Raw genomic sequence first — 15734 nt, 5'->3', positions numbered from 1 at the left:
AGTTTGACCAGTTTAGTCGACATATAATATGTAATTTTGAAGTTTCGATGCGCAACCCATAGATTTTTGAGTGCTTTTCAGCCGAAATTAGTCTCGTTTGACAACACAAAGACACAGATTTCAAAGGGAAACGCTGGTTTTGGTAAGTATGACTTCTTCCACGACTTCTGATCGAACAACGGCTAAGGTAAGGGAAGATTTATGTGGTTATTATGTGTTTCTGTGGACTCCGAAATAGCAAAGCCATATTGCTAATCTATGAGCGCCGTCTCATATTATTGACAAGTGAACGAATTCTGTAACGTTAAAAATAAATGTAACACAGCTGTTTTATTAAGAAGAAGTGTATCTTTCTAAGTATATGTAGAACATGTATATTTAGTCAACGTTTATGATGTGTATTTCTGTTATCTGGCAGAGTTACCATAATTTCTCCAGGCATTGTTGTAGCATTTTTTAGCCATGACCTTCTATGTAAACCGTGATTTATGGATATAATTAGCATATTATTGAAAAAAACATAAATGTACTGTATAACATGTCCTATTCCTGTCATCTGATGAAGATTTTCAAAAGGTTAGTGAATTATTTTACTTTTAATCCTGCTTTTGTGATTGCATCTATTGTTCTACAAAATGGCTATGTAAATTAGCCTATCTTTGGTGGTGGTTTGACATAAATATGTGCTATGTTTTCGCCGTAAAACATTTTAGAAATCTGACTTGGTGGCTAGATGAACAAGGTGTTTATCTTTCATTTGAGCTATTGGACTTGTTAATGTGTGGAGGTTAAATATTTCTAAGAATATTCTTTGCGTTCTGTGCGCTACTGTGTCAGTTGAGCAGTGGGGGAAGGTGCCCTAGCGGGACGTGTGGTGCCAACAGGTTTTAAAGAACCATGAATAATAACCACGCTGCGTTTTGGTCTGCCTCTCCTTCACCACAAGAAAACCGTTACAGAATCACCCACCACAACAGCAGGAGCAGCGAAATAAAGACTTCTGGACTTGGGAAGAAATCCTCGACGGGAGAGGACCCTGGGCAAAACAAGGGGAGTGTCGCCGCCCCAAGGTGCAGCAGGAGAAGCGGCAGCAGGATCAGTGCGAGGAGGTATGGACATGGGAGGACGAATTGGACGGAAAAGGACCCTGGGCACAGCCTAGAGAATAACGCAGCCCCAAAGAAGAGCTGGAGGCGGCAAAGTCACAGAGGCGCTGGTATGAGGAGGCAGCACGGCGGCGTGGATGGAAGCCCGAGAGTCAGCCCCAAAAATGTATTGGGGGGGGCACACAGGAAGTGTGGCCTGGTAGGAGACCTGCGCCAACTTCCTGTGCTTACCGGGGGCGAGAGAGACCGGGCAGGCACCATGTTATGCGGTGGAGCACACGGTGTCCCCAGTGCGGGTGCATTGCCCGGTGCGGTACATAACAGCTACGCGTATCGGCCGGGCTAGAGTGAGCATCGAGCCAAGTGCCATGAAGCCGGCTCTATGCATCTGGTCCCCAGTGCATCTCCTTGGGCCGGCTTACATGGCACCAGCCTTGCGCACAGTGTCCCCGGTTCGCCTGCATTGCCCAGTGCGGGCTATTCCACCTCGCCGTACTGGCAGGGCGACCGGAAGCATTCAACCGGGTAAGGTTGGGCGCCTGCACGGTCCAGTCTATCCGGTACCACCTCCACGCACCAGCCCTCCGGTGGCAGCCCCCCGCACCAGGCTGTCTCTCCGTTTCATCCCTACAGGTGCTCCCGCCTGTCCAGTGCTGCCGGAGCCTTCCTCCTCTCCAGCGCTGCCAGAGTCTCCCGCCTGTCCAGTGCTGCTAGAGCCTTCCTCCTCTCCAGCGCTGCCGGAGTCTCCCGCCCGTTCAGCGCTGCCGGAGTCTCCCGCCCGTTCAGCGCTGCCGGAGTCTCCCGCCCGTTCAGCGCTGCCGGAGTCTCCCGCCCGTTCAGCGCTGCCGGAGTCTCCCGCCCGTTCAGCGCTGCCGGAGTCTCCCGCCCGCTCAGCGCTGCCGGAGTCTCGCGCCCGTTCAGCGCTGCCGGAGTCTCCCGCCCGTTCACACTTCCACTCCAGCGTTGACGGAGCTTCCCGTCTGCCCGGCACCATCTGAGCTGCCAGTCTGCCCAGCGCCATCTGAGCTACCCGTCTGCCCAGCGCCATCTGAGCTAACCGTCTGCCCAGTGCCATCTGAGCTACCCTTTTGCCCAGCGCCATCTGAGCTACCAGTCTGCCCAGCTCCATCTGAGCTACCCGTCTGCCCAGCGCCGCCTGAGCCACCCGTCTGCCCAGCGCCGCCAGTGCCGACAGTCTGCCCAGCGCCGTCAGTCTGCCCAGCGCCGCCAGTCTGCAAGGATCCGCCAGTGCCGCCAGTCTGCAAGGAGCCGCCAGTGCCGCCAGTCTGCAAGGAGCCGCCAGTGCCGCCAGTCTGCAAGGAGCCGCCAGTGCCGCCAGTCTGCAAGGAGCCGCCAGTGCCGCCAGTCTGCAAGGAGCCGCCAGTGCCGCCAGTCTGCAAGGAGCCGCCAGTCAGCCAGGAGCCGCCAGTGCCGCCAGTCAGCCAGGAGCCGCCAGTCAGCCAGGAGCCGCCAGTGCCGCCAGTCAGCCCAGAGGCGCCAGTGCCGCCAGTCAGCCCAGAGGCGCCAGTCAGCCCAGAGGCGCCAGAGCCCCTCTGTCCAGAGCCCCTGCCCCTCTGTCCAGAGCTGCCAGAGCTTCCGCCTCTCTGTCCCGAGCTGCCAGAGCTTCCGCCCCTCTGTCCCGAGCTGCCAGAGCTTCCGCCCCTCTGTCCCGAGCTGCCCCTCTGTCCCGAGCTGCCCCTCTGTCCCGAGCTGCCCCTCTGTCCCTTGCTGCCCCTCTGTCCCGAGCTGTCCCTCTGTCCCGAGCTGCCCCTCAGTCCAGTGGGGTCATTTAGAAGGGTCGCCGTGGTTAGGAGGCCACGGAGGTGGACAATAAGGCGCACTAAGACGATGGTGAAGTGGGGTCCGCGTCCCGCGCCAGAGCCGCCACCGCGGACAGACACCAACCTAGACCCTCCCCTATAGGTTAAGGTTTTGCAGCCGGAGTCCGCACCTTTGGGGGGGGTACTGTCACGTTCTGACCTTTATTTCCTTTGTTTTGTCATTATTTAGTATGGTCAGGGCGTGAGTTGGGGTGGGCAGTCTGTTTGTTTTTCTATGATTTGGGTATTTATATGTTTCGGCCTAGTATGCCTCAATCAGAGGCAGGTGTCATTAGTTGTCTCTGATTGAGAATCATACTTAGGTAGCCTGGGTTTCACTGTGTGTTTGGTGGGTGATTGTTCCTGTCTCTGTGTTTGCACCAGATAGGGCTGTTTTGGTTTTTCACATTTCTTGTTTTGTTAGTCTATTCATGTATAGTTTCTTTATTAAAGAACCATGAATAATAACCACACTGCGTATTGGTCCGCCTCTCCTTCACCACAAGAAAACCGTTACATTATCAGAAAATGTTTTGTGTGGTAATTATTTATTATTTATTAATTATTTATTAACTGTTTTATTCACATGTTTTCAAGTACTGGTGACAAATCATGTATACCGATTCGTGCATATATTATAATGGACACAAATCATGTGTTTAAAATACTTCTTTGAAGATTGTACTGATTATGATGAGATAAGCTAATTCCACCTATGTGTGGAGCCATGTTTGTTGACATTCTGGGTTTCACTTAAAGTCTGTTGGACCAAAGATGTTATAACAAAAGGAGGTGAGGGAGGGTTCACTCATTTTTCAAGTAAACCCTGGCCTGACCAAATAAATATATAAACACAAAATACTAAGACCAGGGCGTGACAACTGGTCACATTCAGGACATAACTTTGTAAGGACTGTGTTTGTGCAAAATGTTTCTGTGAAAAAAAAACAGTGTGGCCAGTTCAAATGCATCAATCGAAACTGGAGGTTCTAAATATGCATTCGAATCACACCGGTTTGAGCGTATGCTGCAAGGACCACCGTAGAATGGTACTTGTGAAAAGGTTAATTGCCATATTAGGCATAACTCAATGTCTACCTTTTAAAATAAATGTACAGTTGAAATCAGAAGTTTACATACACTTTAGCCAAATACATTTAAACTCATTTTTTCACTATTCCTGACATTAATTCACAGTAAAAAATTCCCTGTCTTAGGTCAAATAGGATCACAACTTTATTTTAAGAATGTGAAATGTCAGAATAATAGTGGAGAGAACGATTTATGTCAGTTTATATTTCTTTCGTCATATTCCCAGTGGGTATGAAGTTTACATACACTCAATTAGTATTTGGTAGCATTGCCTTTAAATTGGGTCAAAACGTTTCAGGTAGCCTTCCACACGCTTCCCACAAAAAGTTGGGGGAATTTTGGACCATTCCTCCTGACAGAGCTGGTGTAACTGAGTCAGGTTTGTTGGCCTCTTTGCTCGCACACACTTTTTCAGTTCTGCCCACAAATTTTCTATGGGATTGAGGTAAGGGCTTTTTGATGGCCACCCCAATACCTTGACCATTTTGCCACAACTTTGGAAGTATGCTTGGGGTCATTATCCATTTGCGACCAAGATTTAACTTCCTGACTGATGTCTTGAGGTGTTGCTTCAACATATTTATATAATTTTCTGTCCTTATGATGCAATCTATTTTGTGAAGTGCTCCAGTCCTTCCTGCAGCAATGCACCCCCACAACATGATGCTGCCACCCCGGTGCTTCACGGTTGGGATGGGGTTCTATGGCTTGCAAGCCTCCCCAAAACATAACAATGGTTATTATGGCCAAACAGTTTTATTTTTGTTTCATCAGACCAGGGGACATTTCTCCAAAAAGTACAATCTTTGTCCCCATGTGCAAACCGTAGTCTGGCTTTTTTATGGTGGTTTTGGAGTAGTGGCTTCTTCCTTGCTGAGCGGCCTTTCAGGTTATGTCAATATAGGACTCATTTTACTGTGGATACAGATACTATTGTACCAGTTTCTTACAGCATCTTCACAACGTCCTTTTCTGTTGTTTAAACAGATGAACGTGGTACCTTCAGGCCTTTGGAAATTGCTCCCAGGGATGAACCAGATTGTTTTTCTGAGGTCTTGGCTGATTTCTTTTGATTTTCCCTTGATGTCAAGCAAAGAGGCACTGAGTTTGAAGGTCGGCCTTGAAATACATCCATAGGTACACTTCCAATTGACTCAAATGATGTCAATTAGCCTATCAGAAACTTCAAAAGCTATGACATCATTTTGTGGAATTTTCCAAGCTGTTTAAAGGCACAGTCAACTTAGTGTATTTAAACTTCTGACCCACTGGATTTGTGATACAGTGAATTATAAGTGAAATAATCTGTCTGGAAGCAATTGTTGGAAAAATGACTTGTGTCATTCGCAAAGTAAATGTCCTAATCGACTTCCCAAAACTTTAACAAGACATTTGTGGAGTGAATGAAAAATTGTTTTTAATGACTCCAGCCTAAGTGTATGTAAACTTCTGACTTCAACTCTATGTCCCTAAGGGAATCAGGTGCCATCTGGGGATTATTCTATGGGTGCATGCCAACTGGCACCCTATTCCCTACAGTATGTAGTGCCCCATAGGGCCCTGGTCAAAAAAGTAGTGCACTAGGGAATAAGGTGCCATTTTCCAAGGCTGTAACAGTGCAAAGAGCGATTAGTTACCTCCATTGATTTGTCCGAATACCGCTATTGAATTGTCTGACTGGAAAATCACTAATATTTTTGGAAATTCACATTTCCAAATGGCCCCACCTCCTCTGTCATTTCCTACATCCAGCATATCATTCCTCCTGTCCCTAGCATAAATTGATAACATACTGGGGAAGCTATTTGTTTCAGAGTACATTGAATTTGACCTCGGAGAGAGTAATTTGTCATTTTCTGTTCATGTGGTTGAACAAACTTAATGGACAGGAAATTAAAAGTAACTCTCTCCGAGGTCAAATTCCCCGTACACTGAAACAAATAAGTTACACATCCACATTCATCCTTTCCCTAGCTGAATTGGCTTACATTCTGACATGCTGAATGTAGGAAATGACAGAGGAGGTGGTGCCATTTGGACATGTGAATTTCCCAAAATACGAGTGATTTTCCAATAAGACAAATCAATGGTGGTAATCAGTTGGTCTTTGCGTTATTACAGCCTCGAAAACACTGTTGCTGATGAGCTATTCTGTTGATAATCTGCACACCACTATCTGCATAGTCTGTATTCCAAATGGTTAATTTACTCTCTAGTGCACTACTTTTGACCAGAGCCCTTTGGTCCATGGTCTAAAGTAGTGCACTACATACCATAGGGAATAGGGTGCCATTTGGCATGCAGCCAGAATAATTCACCACAACAAAACCTAATTGGAGGCATTGCATACCAGGAGGAATGTGTTTGATTTCACTAAATCAGAGAGTATCGGAAGTAAACACAAGCTTGGCTTGTTTGAATCAGATGGAGAGTCCCAGCCAATGTCAACAGACAGTAGGTGTACACATTTCCATACTTCAAAAGGCCCAATCTGTGATATGGTTTCAACTCACAGACTGTCAATCCTTGCATCTATAGCTCGGTCTATCTCATTTATAGGGATTACATTTCTCCAGCCCCACTCCTCAGATTTACAGCAAACAAAGTGGTGTAGGGGCCGGCCTCCATTTAGTTGTTTTTCAAATTCAGGATTGTGTCTTAAACTTAATTTGCTAGTTTATCTGATACAAGCATTGTATCTCCAACACTCAGCAGCCTTGTGATAAAATCCCCCCCACCCTTCCTCTCGTGTCTTTCCCACCTTTGAAAAACGGTTTCTTGAAATCTCTTGACCTGACAGCCCAAGTTTAACTACAGTGTGGAGCTGCATCCTGACCCCTCTCCAGCTGAAGGAGAGTGTGTGTGGCTCCAGAGTACACAGATCTACCTGGGGTCAAATGGCTCTCACAATCACTTATGGTTTTCTGAGAGGCAGAGAGAGAAGGATGCTCAAGTCACCATGAGCTGCAATGTGTTGCTTCTCTCAGCCAGCACTGAGTAAAACTATAAAACTCTACGTATCAAGCTTCTCAGAATGTTGATGTAGGTTCAGCCCCCCGGGTCCATCTTAATCCTTGTGAACTAAAAGTCTAAACTGATCCTAAATCAGCACTCCTTCTCTGAGAAACATTGTACTGCCCCTGATCTGTAGTTTTGTACAAAACTCAGATTAAACAAACTGACAACCCGTCAGAAGTGAGTGCACTCTGTTTACCAAGACACAATACTTGCCAACCTTGAGATCTCAAAATGATCAATAATTCTCAGGAAGTTAGGTACGAGGTGGTATGGAAAAACAGGAAGTGTTTTGTCCTACCCACATGTTCAAAGTATTTTTGTATGCATATTTGACCTACCTGTGCAGGAGTAGTCATCCACTCTGATGAAGGCAGGTAGACAGTCACAGCGATGGCTGCCGGGGACATTCACACATGCTGTGTTAGCCTGGCAGTAGTGCCTTTGAACAGCACACTCATCAATATCTGAGAGAGAAGAACACACACAGAGGAATTGTCAATAAATATTTGTATATATATTGTTTAATGGGTAGTGACCGTTGGAGGGTAGAGAGGGGAACAGAGAGTAGGGGCCAAGGAGGAATATAGAACTCTGTCACCAGTGGGTATGTGTGGTTTGGAGCCTGCAGCACTACAGTACCACAATACCAGACTCCGGCACAGGAGTTGTCAATATCTGAGGAAACACACAAAGCTTTATGGCCGAAATGAAGCGCTGTGCCATGGGTGGTCTAGTGCAGGGTTTCCCAAACTTGGACTTAGTGTCCCCCCCTGAGTGCACGTTTTGGTTTTTGCCCTAGCACTACATGGCTGATTCAAATAATCAACTCACCATCAAGCCTGGATTATTTGAATCAGCTGTGTAAAACAAAATGTGCAGCCAGGGGCAATGCCACGACAGTGTTTAGGACACCCTGGTCTAGTGGTTAGTGCCGCAGACCCCAGGCCACATGTACCTGTATTGATGTGGGTTCAAATCTCTCCCACTACCTTTTGACACTCTCACCTCTTATTTTTCAACACTATCCCTTTATGACTGTTCAATAAAAATACCAAAAAACGTTAAAAAAATAAGTGGAATTTCATCCCTGGGAGAGAAAGCGGGTAGCGTCCCAAATGACACCTTCTTCCCTTTATAGTGCACTACTTTAGACCAGAGCCCTATGGGCCATTATCAAAAGTAGTGCACTATAAAGGGTGCTGTGGCATTACCCAGTTGGGTTTATTTTACCTTCATACAATGTAAAAGGCGGCAGGTAGCCTCGAGGTTAGAGAGTTATTATTTATAAACACTCTGAGCACGTGGAAAGGCACTAGTCTATATAAAATTATTATTATCGGAGTCATCGATATCTGAAGGAGTTTACAGTCATCCTATAATGGGAAAGTAACAAGTGTCATGAAGAATATTGAATTTAGCACCAACAAATTGTATTGGTCACATGCACCGAATACAACAGGTGTAGACTTTACAGTCAAAGGCTTACATACAAGCCCATTCCCAACAATGAAGAGTTAAAAAGGAAGACAAATATTTGCTGAATAAAAATGTAAATAATAACACAATAAAAAAATAACGCTATATGCAAGGAGTACCAGTACTGAGTCAATTTGCAGGGGTACGAGGTAGTTGAAATAATTTACGTAATTTACAGTAGATGTGGGTAGGGGTAAAAGTGACTAGGCAATCAGGATATACACTGTGTACAAAACCTTAAAACTGATTCGGGATCGGTGTCCCTTCCACGGGATGGTTGAGCTAATGTAGGCTAATGCGATTAGCATGAAGTTGTAAGTAACAAGAACATTTCCCAGGATATAGACATATCTGATACTGGCAGAAAGATAAAATTATTGTTAATCTAACTTCACTTTCCAATTAACAGTAGCTATTACAATGAAAGAATACCATGCTATTGTTTGAGGAGAGTTCATAATTTTGAATATGAATGGTTATTAATAAACATATTAGGCACATTTGAGCTGTCATGATACAACATTTTGAACAGAAATGCCATGGTTCACAGGACTTTGCACATAAACTGCTGCCATCTAGTGGACAAAATCTAAATTGCACCTGGGCTGGAATAATACATTATGGCATTTCTCTTACATTTTAAAGATGATGGTACAAAAAAATAGAAAATAACGTTTTTTTTCATTGTATTATCGTTTACAGATCTATTCTGTTTTTTTCTCCTACATCCCTTTCACATTTCCACAAAGTTCAATGTGTTTTTTTACAAAAGGTACCAAGAATATGCATATCCTTGCTTCAGGGTCTGAGCTACAAGCAGTTAGATTTGGGTATGTCATTTTAGATAAAAAAAATGTAAAAAGGGGTGACAGACTGAGCAGGTGAATTCAGGTGAAAGCTTATTCATGTCACTTGTTAAATACACTTCAATCACTGTAGATGAAGGGGAGGAGAAAGGTTCAATAATTATTTTAAAGCCTTGAGACAATTGAGACATGGATGTGTGCCATTCAGAGGAGATGAATAGGCAAGACAAAATACTTAAGTGCCTTTGAACGGGGTATGGTAGTAGGTGCTAGGTGCACCGGTTTGCATCAAGAACTGCAACGCTGCTGGGTTTTTCATGCTCAACAGTTTCCTGTGTGTATCAAGAATGGTCCACTACCCAAAGGATACCCATCCAACTTGACACAACTGTGGGAAGCATTGGAGTCAACATGGGCCAGCATCCCTCTGAAATGCTTTTGACACGTTGTAAAGTCCATGGCCCGACGAATTGAGGCTGTTCTGAGGGCAAAAGGGAAGGGGAGAGTGCAACTCCAACCAATATACTCAGTCAGTTATGAAAACTAAGGCAACCCCTATTACTAGCCTATTCAACCTCTCTTTCGTATCTTTTGAGATCCCCAAAGATTGGAAAGCTGCTGCAGTCATCCCCCTCTTCAAAGTGGGAGACACTCTAGACCCAAACTGTTATATACCCATATCCATCCTGCCCTGCCTTTCTAAAATCTTTGAAAGCCAAGTTAATAAACAGATCACCGAATTAAATCTAGAATCGGCTTCCTATTTCTCAACAAAGCCTACTTCACTCATGCCGCCAAACATACCCTCGTAAAACTGACTATCCTACCGATCCTTGACTCCGGCAATGTCATTTACAAAATAGTCCCCAACACTCTACTCAGCAAACTGGATGTATCACAGTGCCATCCGTTTTATCACCAAAGCCCCATATACTACCCACCACTGCGACCTGTACGCTCTCGTTGGCTGGCCCTCACAATATATCTGTCGCCAAACCCACTGGCTCCAGATCATCTATAAGTCTTTGCTAGGTAAAGCCCTGTCTTATCTCAGCTCACTGGTCACCATAGCAACACCCACCCATAGCACGCGCTCCAGCAGGTATATTGCACTGGTCATCCCCAATGCCAACACTTCCTTTGGATGCCTTTCCTTCCAGTTTTCTGATGCCAGTGACTAGAACAAATTGCAAAAATCTCTGAAGCTGAGGTCTTATATCTCCCTCTCTAACTTTAAGCATCAGCTGTCAGAGCAGCTTACCAATTACTGTACCTGTACAAAGCCAATCTGTAAATAGCACACCCAACTACCTCATCCCCATATTATTACTTACCCTCTTGCTCTTTTGCACCCCAGTACCTCTATTTGCACATCATCATTTGCACATCTATCACTCCTGTATCAATGCTAAATTGTAATTATTTTAGCCTCTATGGCTTATTTATTGCCTACCTCCCTGCTCACTACATAGATACAGGCGTCCTTCCTAACTCAGTTGACGTAGAGGAAGGAAATGACTCAGGGATTTCACCATGGGGTAACTTTAAAACAGTTACAGATTTGAATAGTTGGAGAAAACGGAGGATGGAACAACAACATTGTAGTTACTCCACAATACTCACCTAATTGACAAAGTGAAAATAAGGAAGCATGTACAGAATAAAAAATATTCCAAAACATTCATCAAACTTAAAGTAATATTGCAAAAAAAGTGGCAAAGAAATTTACTTTTTTTCCTGAATACAAAGTGTTATGTTTGAGGAATATAAAGTACAACACATTGCAGAGTACCATTTACCATATTTTCAAGCATAGAGGTGTCTGTATCATGTTATGGGTATGCTTGTAATTGTTAAGTACTGTGGAGTTTTTCATGAAAAGAAAAACATAATTGAGCTAAGCACAGGCAAAATCCTAGAGAAAATCTGGTTCAGTCTGCTTTCCACCAGACGCTGGGTGAGGAATTCACCCTCTCAGCAGGACAATTTTGAAAAGAATAATGGTCAAATTGCACAAGTTGCACAATCCAGGTGTGGAAAACTCTTAGAGAATTACCCAGAAAGACTCACAGCTGTAATCACTGGCAAAGGTGCTTCTACAAAGTATTGACTCAGTGATGTGAATACTTATGTAAAAATAAATATTTCTGTATTTCATTATCAATAAATTAGCAAACATTTCTAAAAACATATTTTCACTTTGTCACTATGGGGTATTGTGTGTAGAACGGTGAGAGAAAAAATCTATTTAATCAATTTTGAATGCAGTCTAACATAACAAAATCTGGAATAAGTCAAATAGTATCAATACTGTCTTAAGGCACTATGTACCAATGTTTAAGCTAAAGGTGGGCTGCATTGTACAATCTGTACTGTATGTGAGCCCTATACAGAAGTCAGTAATGGTACAATACTGTATTAAGTAAGTAGCCTTGCACAAACCTTGGCTTGTGCGAGCCAAAATGGTTAATGAGAGCAGGATCTCTTGTTTCTGTAGCCTGAGGCAGCTTGATGTACAAGTACACCCCCTAGACAGGATGCTAGTGCATCGCAGGGCCTTAACCCCAATCCATCTCCTCAATGGTGAGTGCCAAGCATTCGGTCCCATTTTTACAGAAATAGGAAAAGAGGCAGAGGGAGAGAGAGAGAAGGGGGTGGAGAAAGAGAGATGGGGGGGGTGAAAGGCACACACCAAGCCCGGAAGATTTTACACAACAATATCCAGGTAATACTGTATCATTGTAGATTACAACCAGGCTATGCACATAATTTTCCCTCTGTTAATGTACGTACAAAGTCATCTTTATAAGCATTTAAACACAGATTGAGTTAAGGGAGCTATCAGAGGAGCTGGATGACTAGTGACGAAATGAAATTGGACAGACACGGGAGGAGAGAGTCATACAGCTGTGTGTGTATGTGTGTGTCATATAGCAGTTTATGAGCACTAGAGCTGTCTCCTCCAGGATGACAGCTTTCCCACTACTTAAGGGACTCGGTATAATTCCTACACTTAAGGGATCTGCTCCTAGGTGTATTTCCATATCTTATCCCCCAATCTAAATAATATATTTGAGGTCGGGTCTCTCACCGCTCTCACTGCTAAGATTTCCTCTCAAAGTATGAATTTATGTATGCAATTAACTTACCTCAAGATGCCTAGAGGTTTCAAGTAGTGCATAATGAGTCTGTGGGTAAGATGTACAGTATGACTAGGTTTAAAAATGTATATAATGTACAGTATTGCACCCTACTTTACTAAAATGTACTCTACTCAAGACTTCTTTTCAACATTCATTCAGAACGTCTGGAACAATATGTATTTTAAACTTAATTTTGCTTCCTGGGACTATTCTAATTCACCCCTCACCTCTCTGTTTTGTCAGGTTTAATTTCAAATCGAAAGGGGATCTCTTTAAAACTCTTACATTTGTCCTGGGTGTTTCACTTTGTCTCGGTCTCTCTCTCCCTCTCTCACTTTGTCTCTCTCACTTTGTCAAACTCCCTCTCTCACCTTGTCTCTGTCTCTCACTTTGTCTTTGTCTCTGTTCCTCTCACTTTGTCCCCCCCTCTCTCTCTTTGTCAATCTCTCTTTCTCACTTTGACTATCTCACTTTGTCAATCTCCCTCTCTCACCTTGTCTCTGTCTCTCATTTTGTCGTTGTCCCTCCCACTTTTGTGCCTCTCACTTTGTCTCCCGTCACTTTGTCGATCTCTCAGTCAGTCAGTCAGTCAGTCAGTCTGTCTCTCTCTTTGTCTTTGTGCCTCTCCCACCTTGTCTCTGTCTCTCTCTTTGTCTTTGTGCCTCTCTCACTTTGTGCCTCTCTCACTTTGTGCCTCTCACTTTGTGCCTCTCACTTTGTGCCTCTCACTTTGTGCCTCTCACTTTGTGCCTCTCACTTTGTCTCTTCCACTTTGTCAATCTCCCTCTCTCGCCTTGTCTCTGTCTCTCTCTCACAGTCTTTGTTTCCTTCCCTCTCACTTTGTAAATTCAATTTAATTTGCTTTATTGGCATGACAACAGTAAAAACAATAACCATACATTGAACAACAGCAATAAGCATATAGTAGAGGACATGTGCAGGTTGATTGGTCTGTCAGACACTGTCCCTCATTTCATGACAGGCAGCAATGTAGTGCGTTGCCAACCCACAGCTCTCTGCGTCCTCTCCCAACAGGATGGGTAGCCTAATCTCATCAGAGAGGTCTTTGAAGCCTAGAATAAAGGTTTCACATTTGGGGAAATGACCCTAATTGTTTTATATTTTTAACATTTTGTCAGGAAATGCAGCTCTGTCTCAGGTTCTGCTGTTGTGTAGTGGTTGCACAGAATTTCCTCTACAGGGAGCCAGGTTTTCCTTTGTCTACACCTTCTCAATGGCAAGGCTGTGCTCACTGACCCTGTACTTTTCAAGGTTTTTCTTAGATTTTGATCAGTAACCGTGGTCAAATATTTAGCAACGGAGTACTGTCGATTTAGGGCCTGATAGCACTACATTTAGCTTTCTGCTTGTAATTGTGTTTCCCAAAAAGCAATGTAGTTTTGTTTTGACTGTGTTGTAATTTGGTTTATTCTGATTGATTGGATGTTCTGGTCCTGAGGCACACCTCGCTGCCAAAAAGTACAATTGGTTCAATGACACATTCAATTAGTTTTAGCCAAATTTTAATAGGTATTTCAGTTTAATTTGTTTTTTACTATTGTAGAATGCTATTGTAGAGTGCTTTCTCTCTCAGTTCATTCACTGCCTCATCAAGGTGTCCAGGTGAGCTTATTTTTAAACATAGTGAGTGCAGTACTCTATATATTTTGTACCAATTGAGAACTTTGGTATATTTCCCTGAGATCTGTATCTTCTCTGGAAAATCATTATTTTTGTCTTTTTGGGGTTTACTCCCAGGGCCCAGGTCTGGCAGTACTGCTCTAGCAGGTCCACGGCTCTGCTGTAGGCCATGTGCTGTGGGTGACAGCAGGCAGAGGTCATCTGCGAAGAGTAGGCATTTAACCTCTGAATTGTGGAGACTAACACCAGGGGTTGAGGATTTTTCTAGAATAGTGGCCACTTTGTTGATGTAAATATTGAAGAGTGCAGGGCTCTCTCTCTCTGATGCCTCTGCTTGTGATGGAGGTCAGAAATAAGGGAGTATGTAGGCGTGTCTCTCTGTCCCTCTCACTTTGTCCCTCCCTCTCTGTCCGTCCCTCTCTTTCTATCCGTCCCTCTCCGTCTGTCCGTCCCTCTTTTTTAAATATCCATTATTTTACCAGGTAAGTTGACTGAGAACACATTCTCATTTACAGCAATGACCTGGGGAAAAGTTACAGGGGAGAGGAGGGGGATAAATGATAAATGATAAACTGGGGATTATTAGGTGACCGTGATGGTATGAGGGCCAGATGGGGAATTTAGCCAGGACACTGGGGTTAACACCCTGCTCTTACAATAAGTGCCATGGGAACTTTAATGACCTCAGAGAGTCAGGACACCCGTTTAACGTCCCATCCGAAAGACAGCACCCTACACAGGGCAGTGTACCCAATCACTGCCTTGGAGCATTAGGATATTTTTTAGACCAGGGGAAAGAGTGCCTCCTACTGGCCCTCCAACACCACTTCCAGCAGCATCTGGTCTCCCATCCAGGGACTGACCAGGACCAACCCTGTTTAGCTTCAGAAGCTTCCAGCGCCGACAGAGATGGCCGCCTCGCTTCGCGTTCCTAGGAAGCTATGCAGTATTTAGTTTTTTACGTGTTATTTCTTACATTGGTACCCCAGGTAATCTTAAGTTTCATTACATACAGTCGGGAGGAACTACTGAATATAAGAGCAAAGTGAACTCACCATCATTACGGCCAGGAATACGACTTTCCCGAAACGGATCCTTTGTTTTGCCCGCCACCAAAACAATGGATCGGATCCCAGCCGGCGAGCCTAAACAAGGTCGCAGTAAAAGAGGCAAACAAAGCGGTCTTCTGGTCAGGTTCCGGAGACGGGCACATCGCTCACCACTCCCTAGCATACTACTCGCCAATGTCCAGTCTCTTGACAACAAGGTTGATGAAATCCGAGCACGGGTAGCATTCCAGAGAGACATCAGAGACTGTAACGTTCTTTGTTTCACAGAAACATGGCTCACTCGAGAGACGCTGTCGGAGTCGGTAGAGCCAGCTGGTTTCTTCACGCATCGCGCCAACAGAAACAAGCATGTTTCTGGTAAGAAGAGGGGCGGGGGGGTATGCCTTATGATTAAAGAGACGTGGTGTGATCATAACAACATACAGGAACTCAAGTCCTTCTGATCACCTGATTTAGAATTCTGCACAATCAAATGTCGACCGCATTATCTACCAAGAGAATTATCTTCGATTATAATCACAGCCGTATATATTCCCCCCAAGCAGACACATCGATGGCCCTG

General features: G+C 44.4%; 1 protein-coding gene across 1 annotated transcript in view; it reads right to left on the bottom strand.

The window, feature by feature from the left end:
• The window catches only part of LOC109895039 (protein kinase C-binding protein NELL1), a 435218-nt gene that overhangs the window by 107341 nt on the left and 312143 nt on the right, over positions 1 to 15734 (bottom strand). The window contains exon 13 of the mRNA XM_020488694.2: positions 7375 to 7500. Coding sequence (XP_020344283.1) covers positions 7375 to 7500 — 126 coding nt within the window. The remainder of the gene's footprint in view (positions 1 to 7374; positions 7501 to 15734) is intronic.

The sequence above is a fragment of the Oncorhynchus kisutch genome, linkage group LG8, assembly GCF_002021735.2.
Source record: "Oncorhynchus kisutch isolate 150728-3 linkage group LG8, Okis_V2, whole genome shotgun sequence".
In the NCBI taxonomy this organism is placed as follows: Eukaryota; Metazoa; Chordata; class Actinopteri; order Salmoniformes; family Salmonidae; genus Oncorhynchus; species Oncorhynchus kisutch.
The sequence above is the reverse complement of the archived record's forward strand: the minus strand, read 5'-3'. Positions and strand labels throughout refer to the sequence as shown.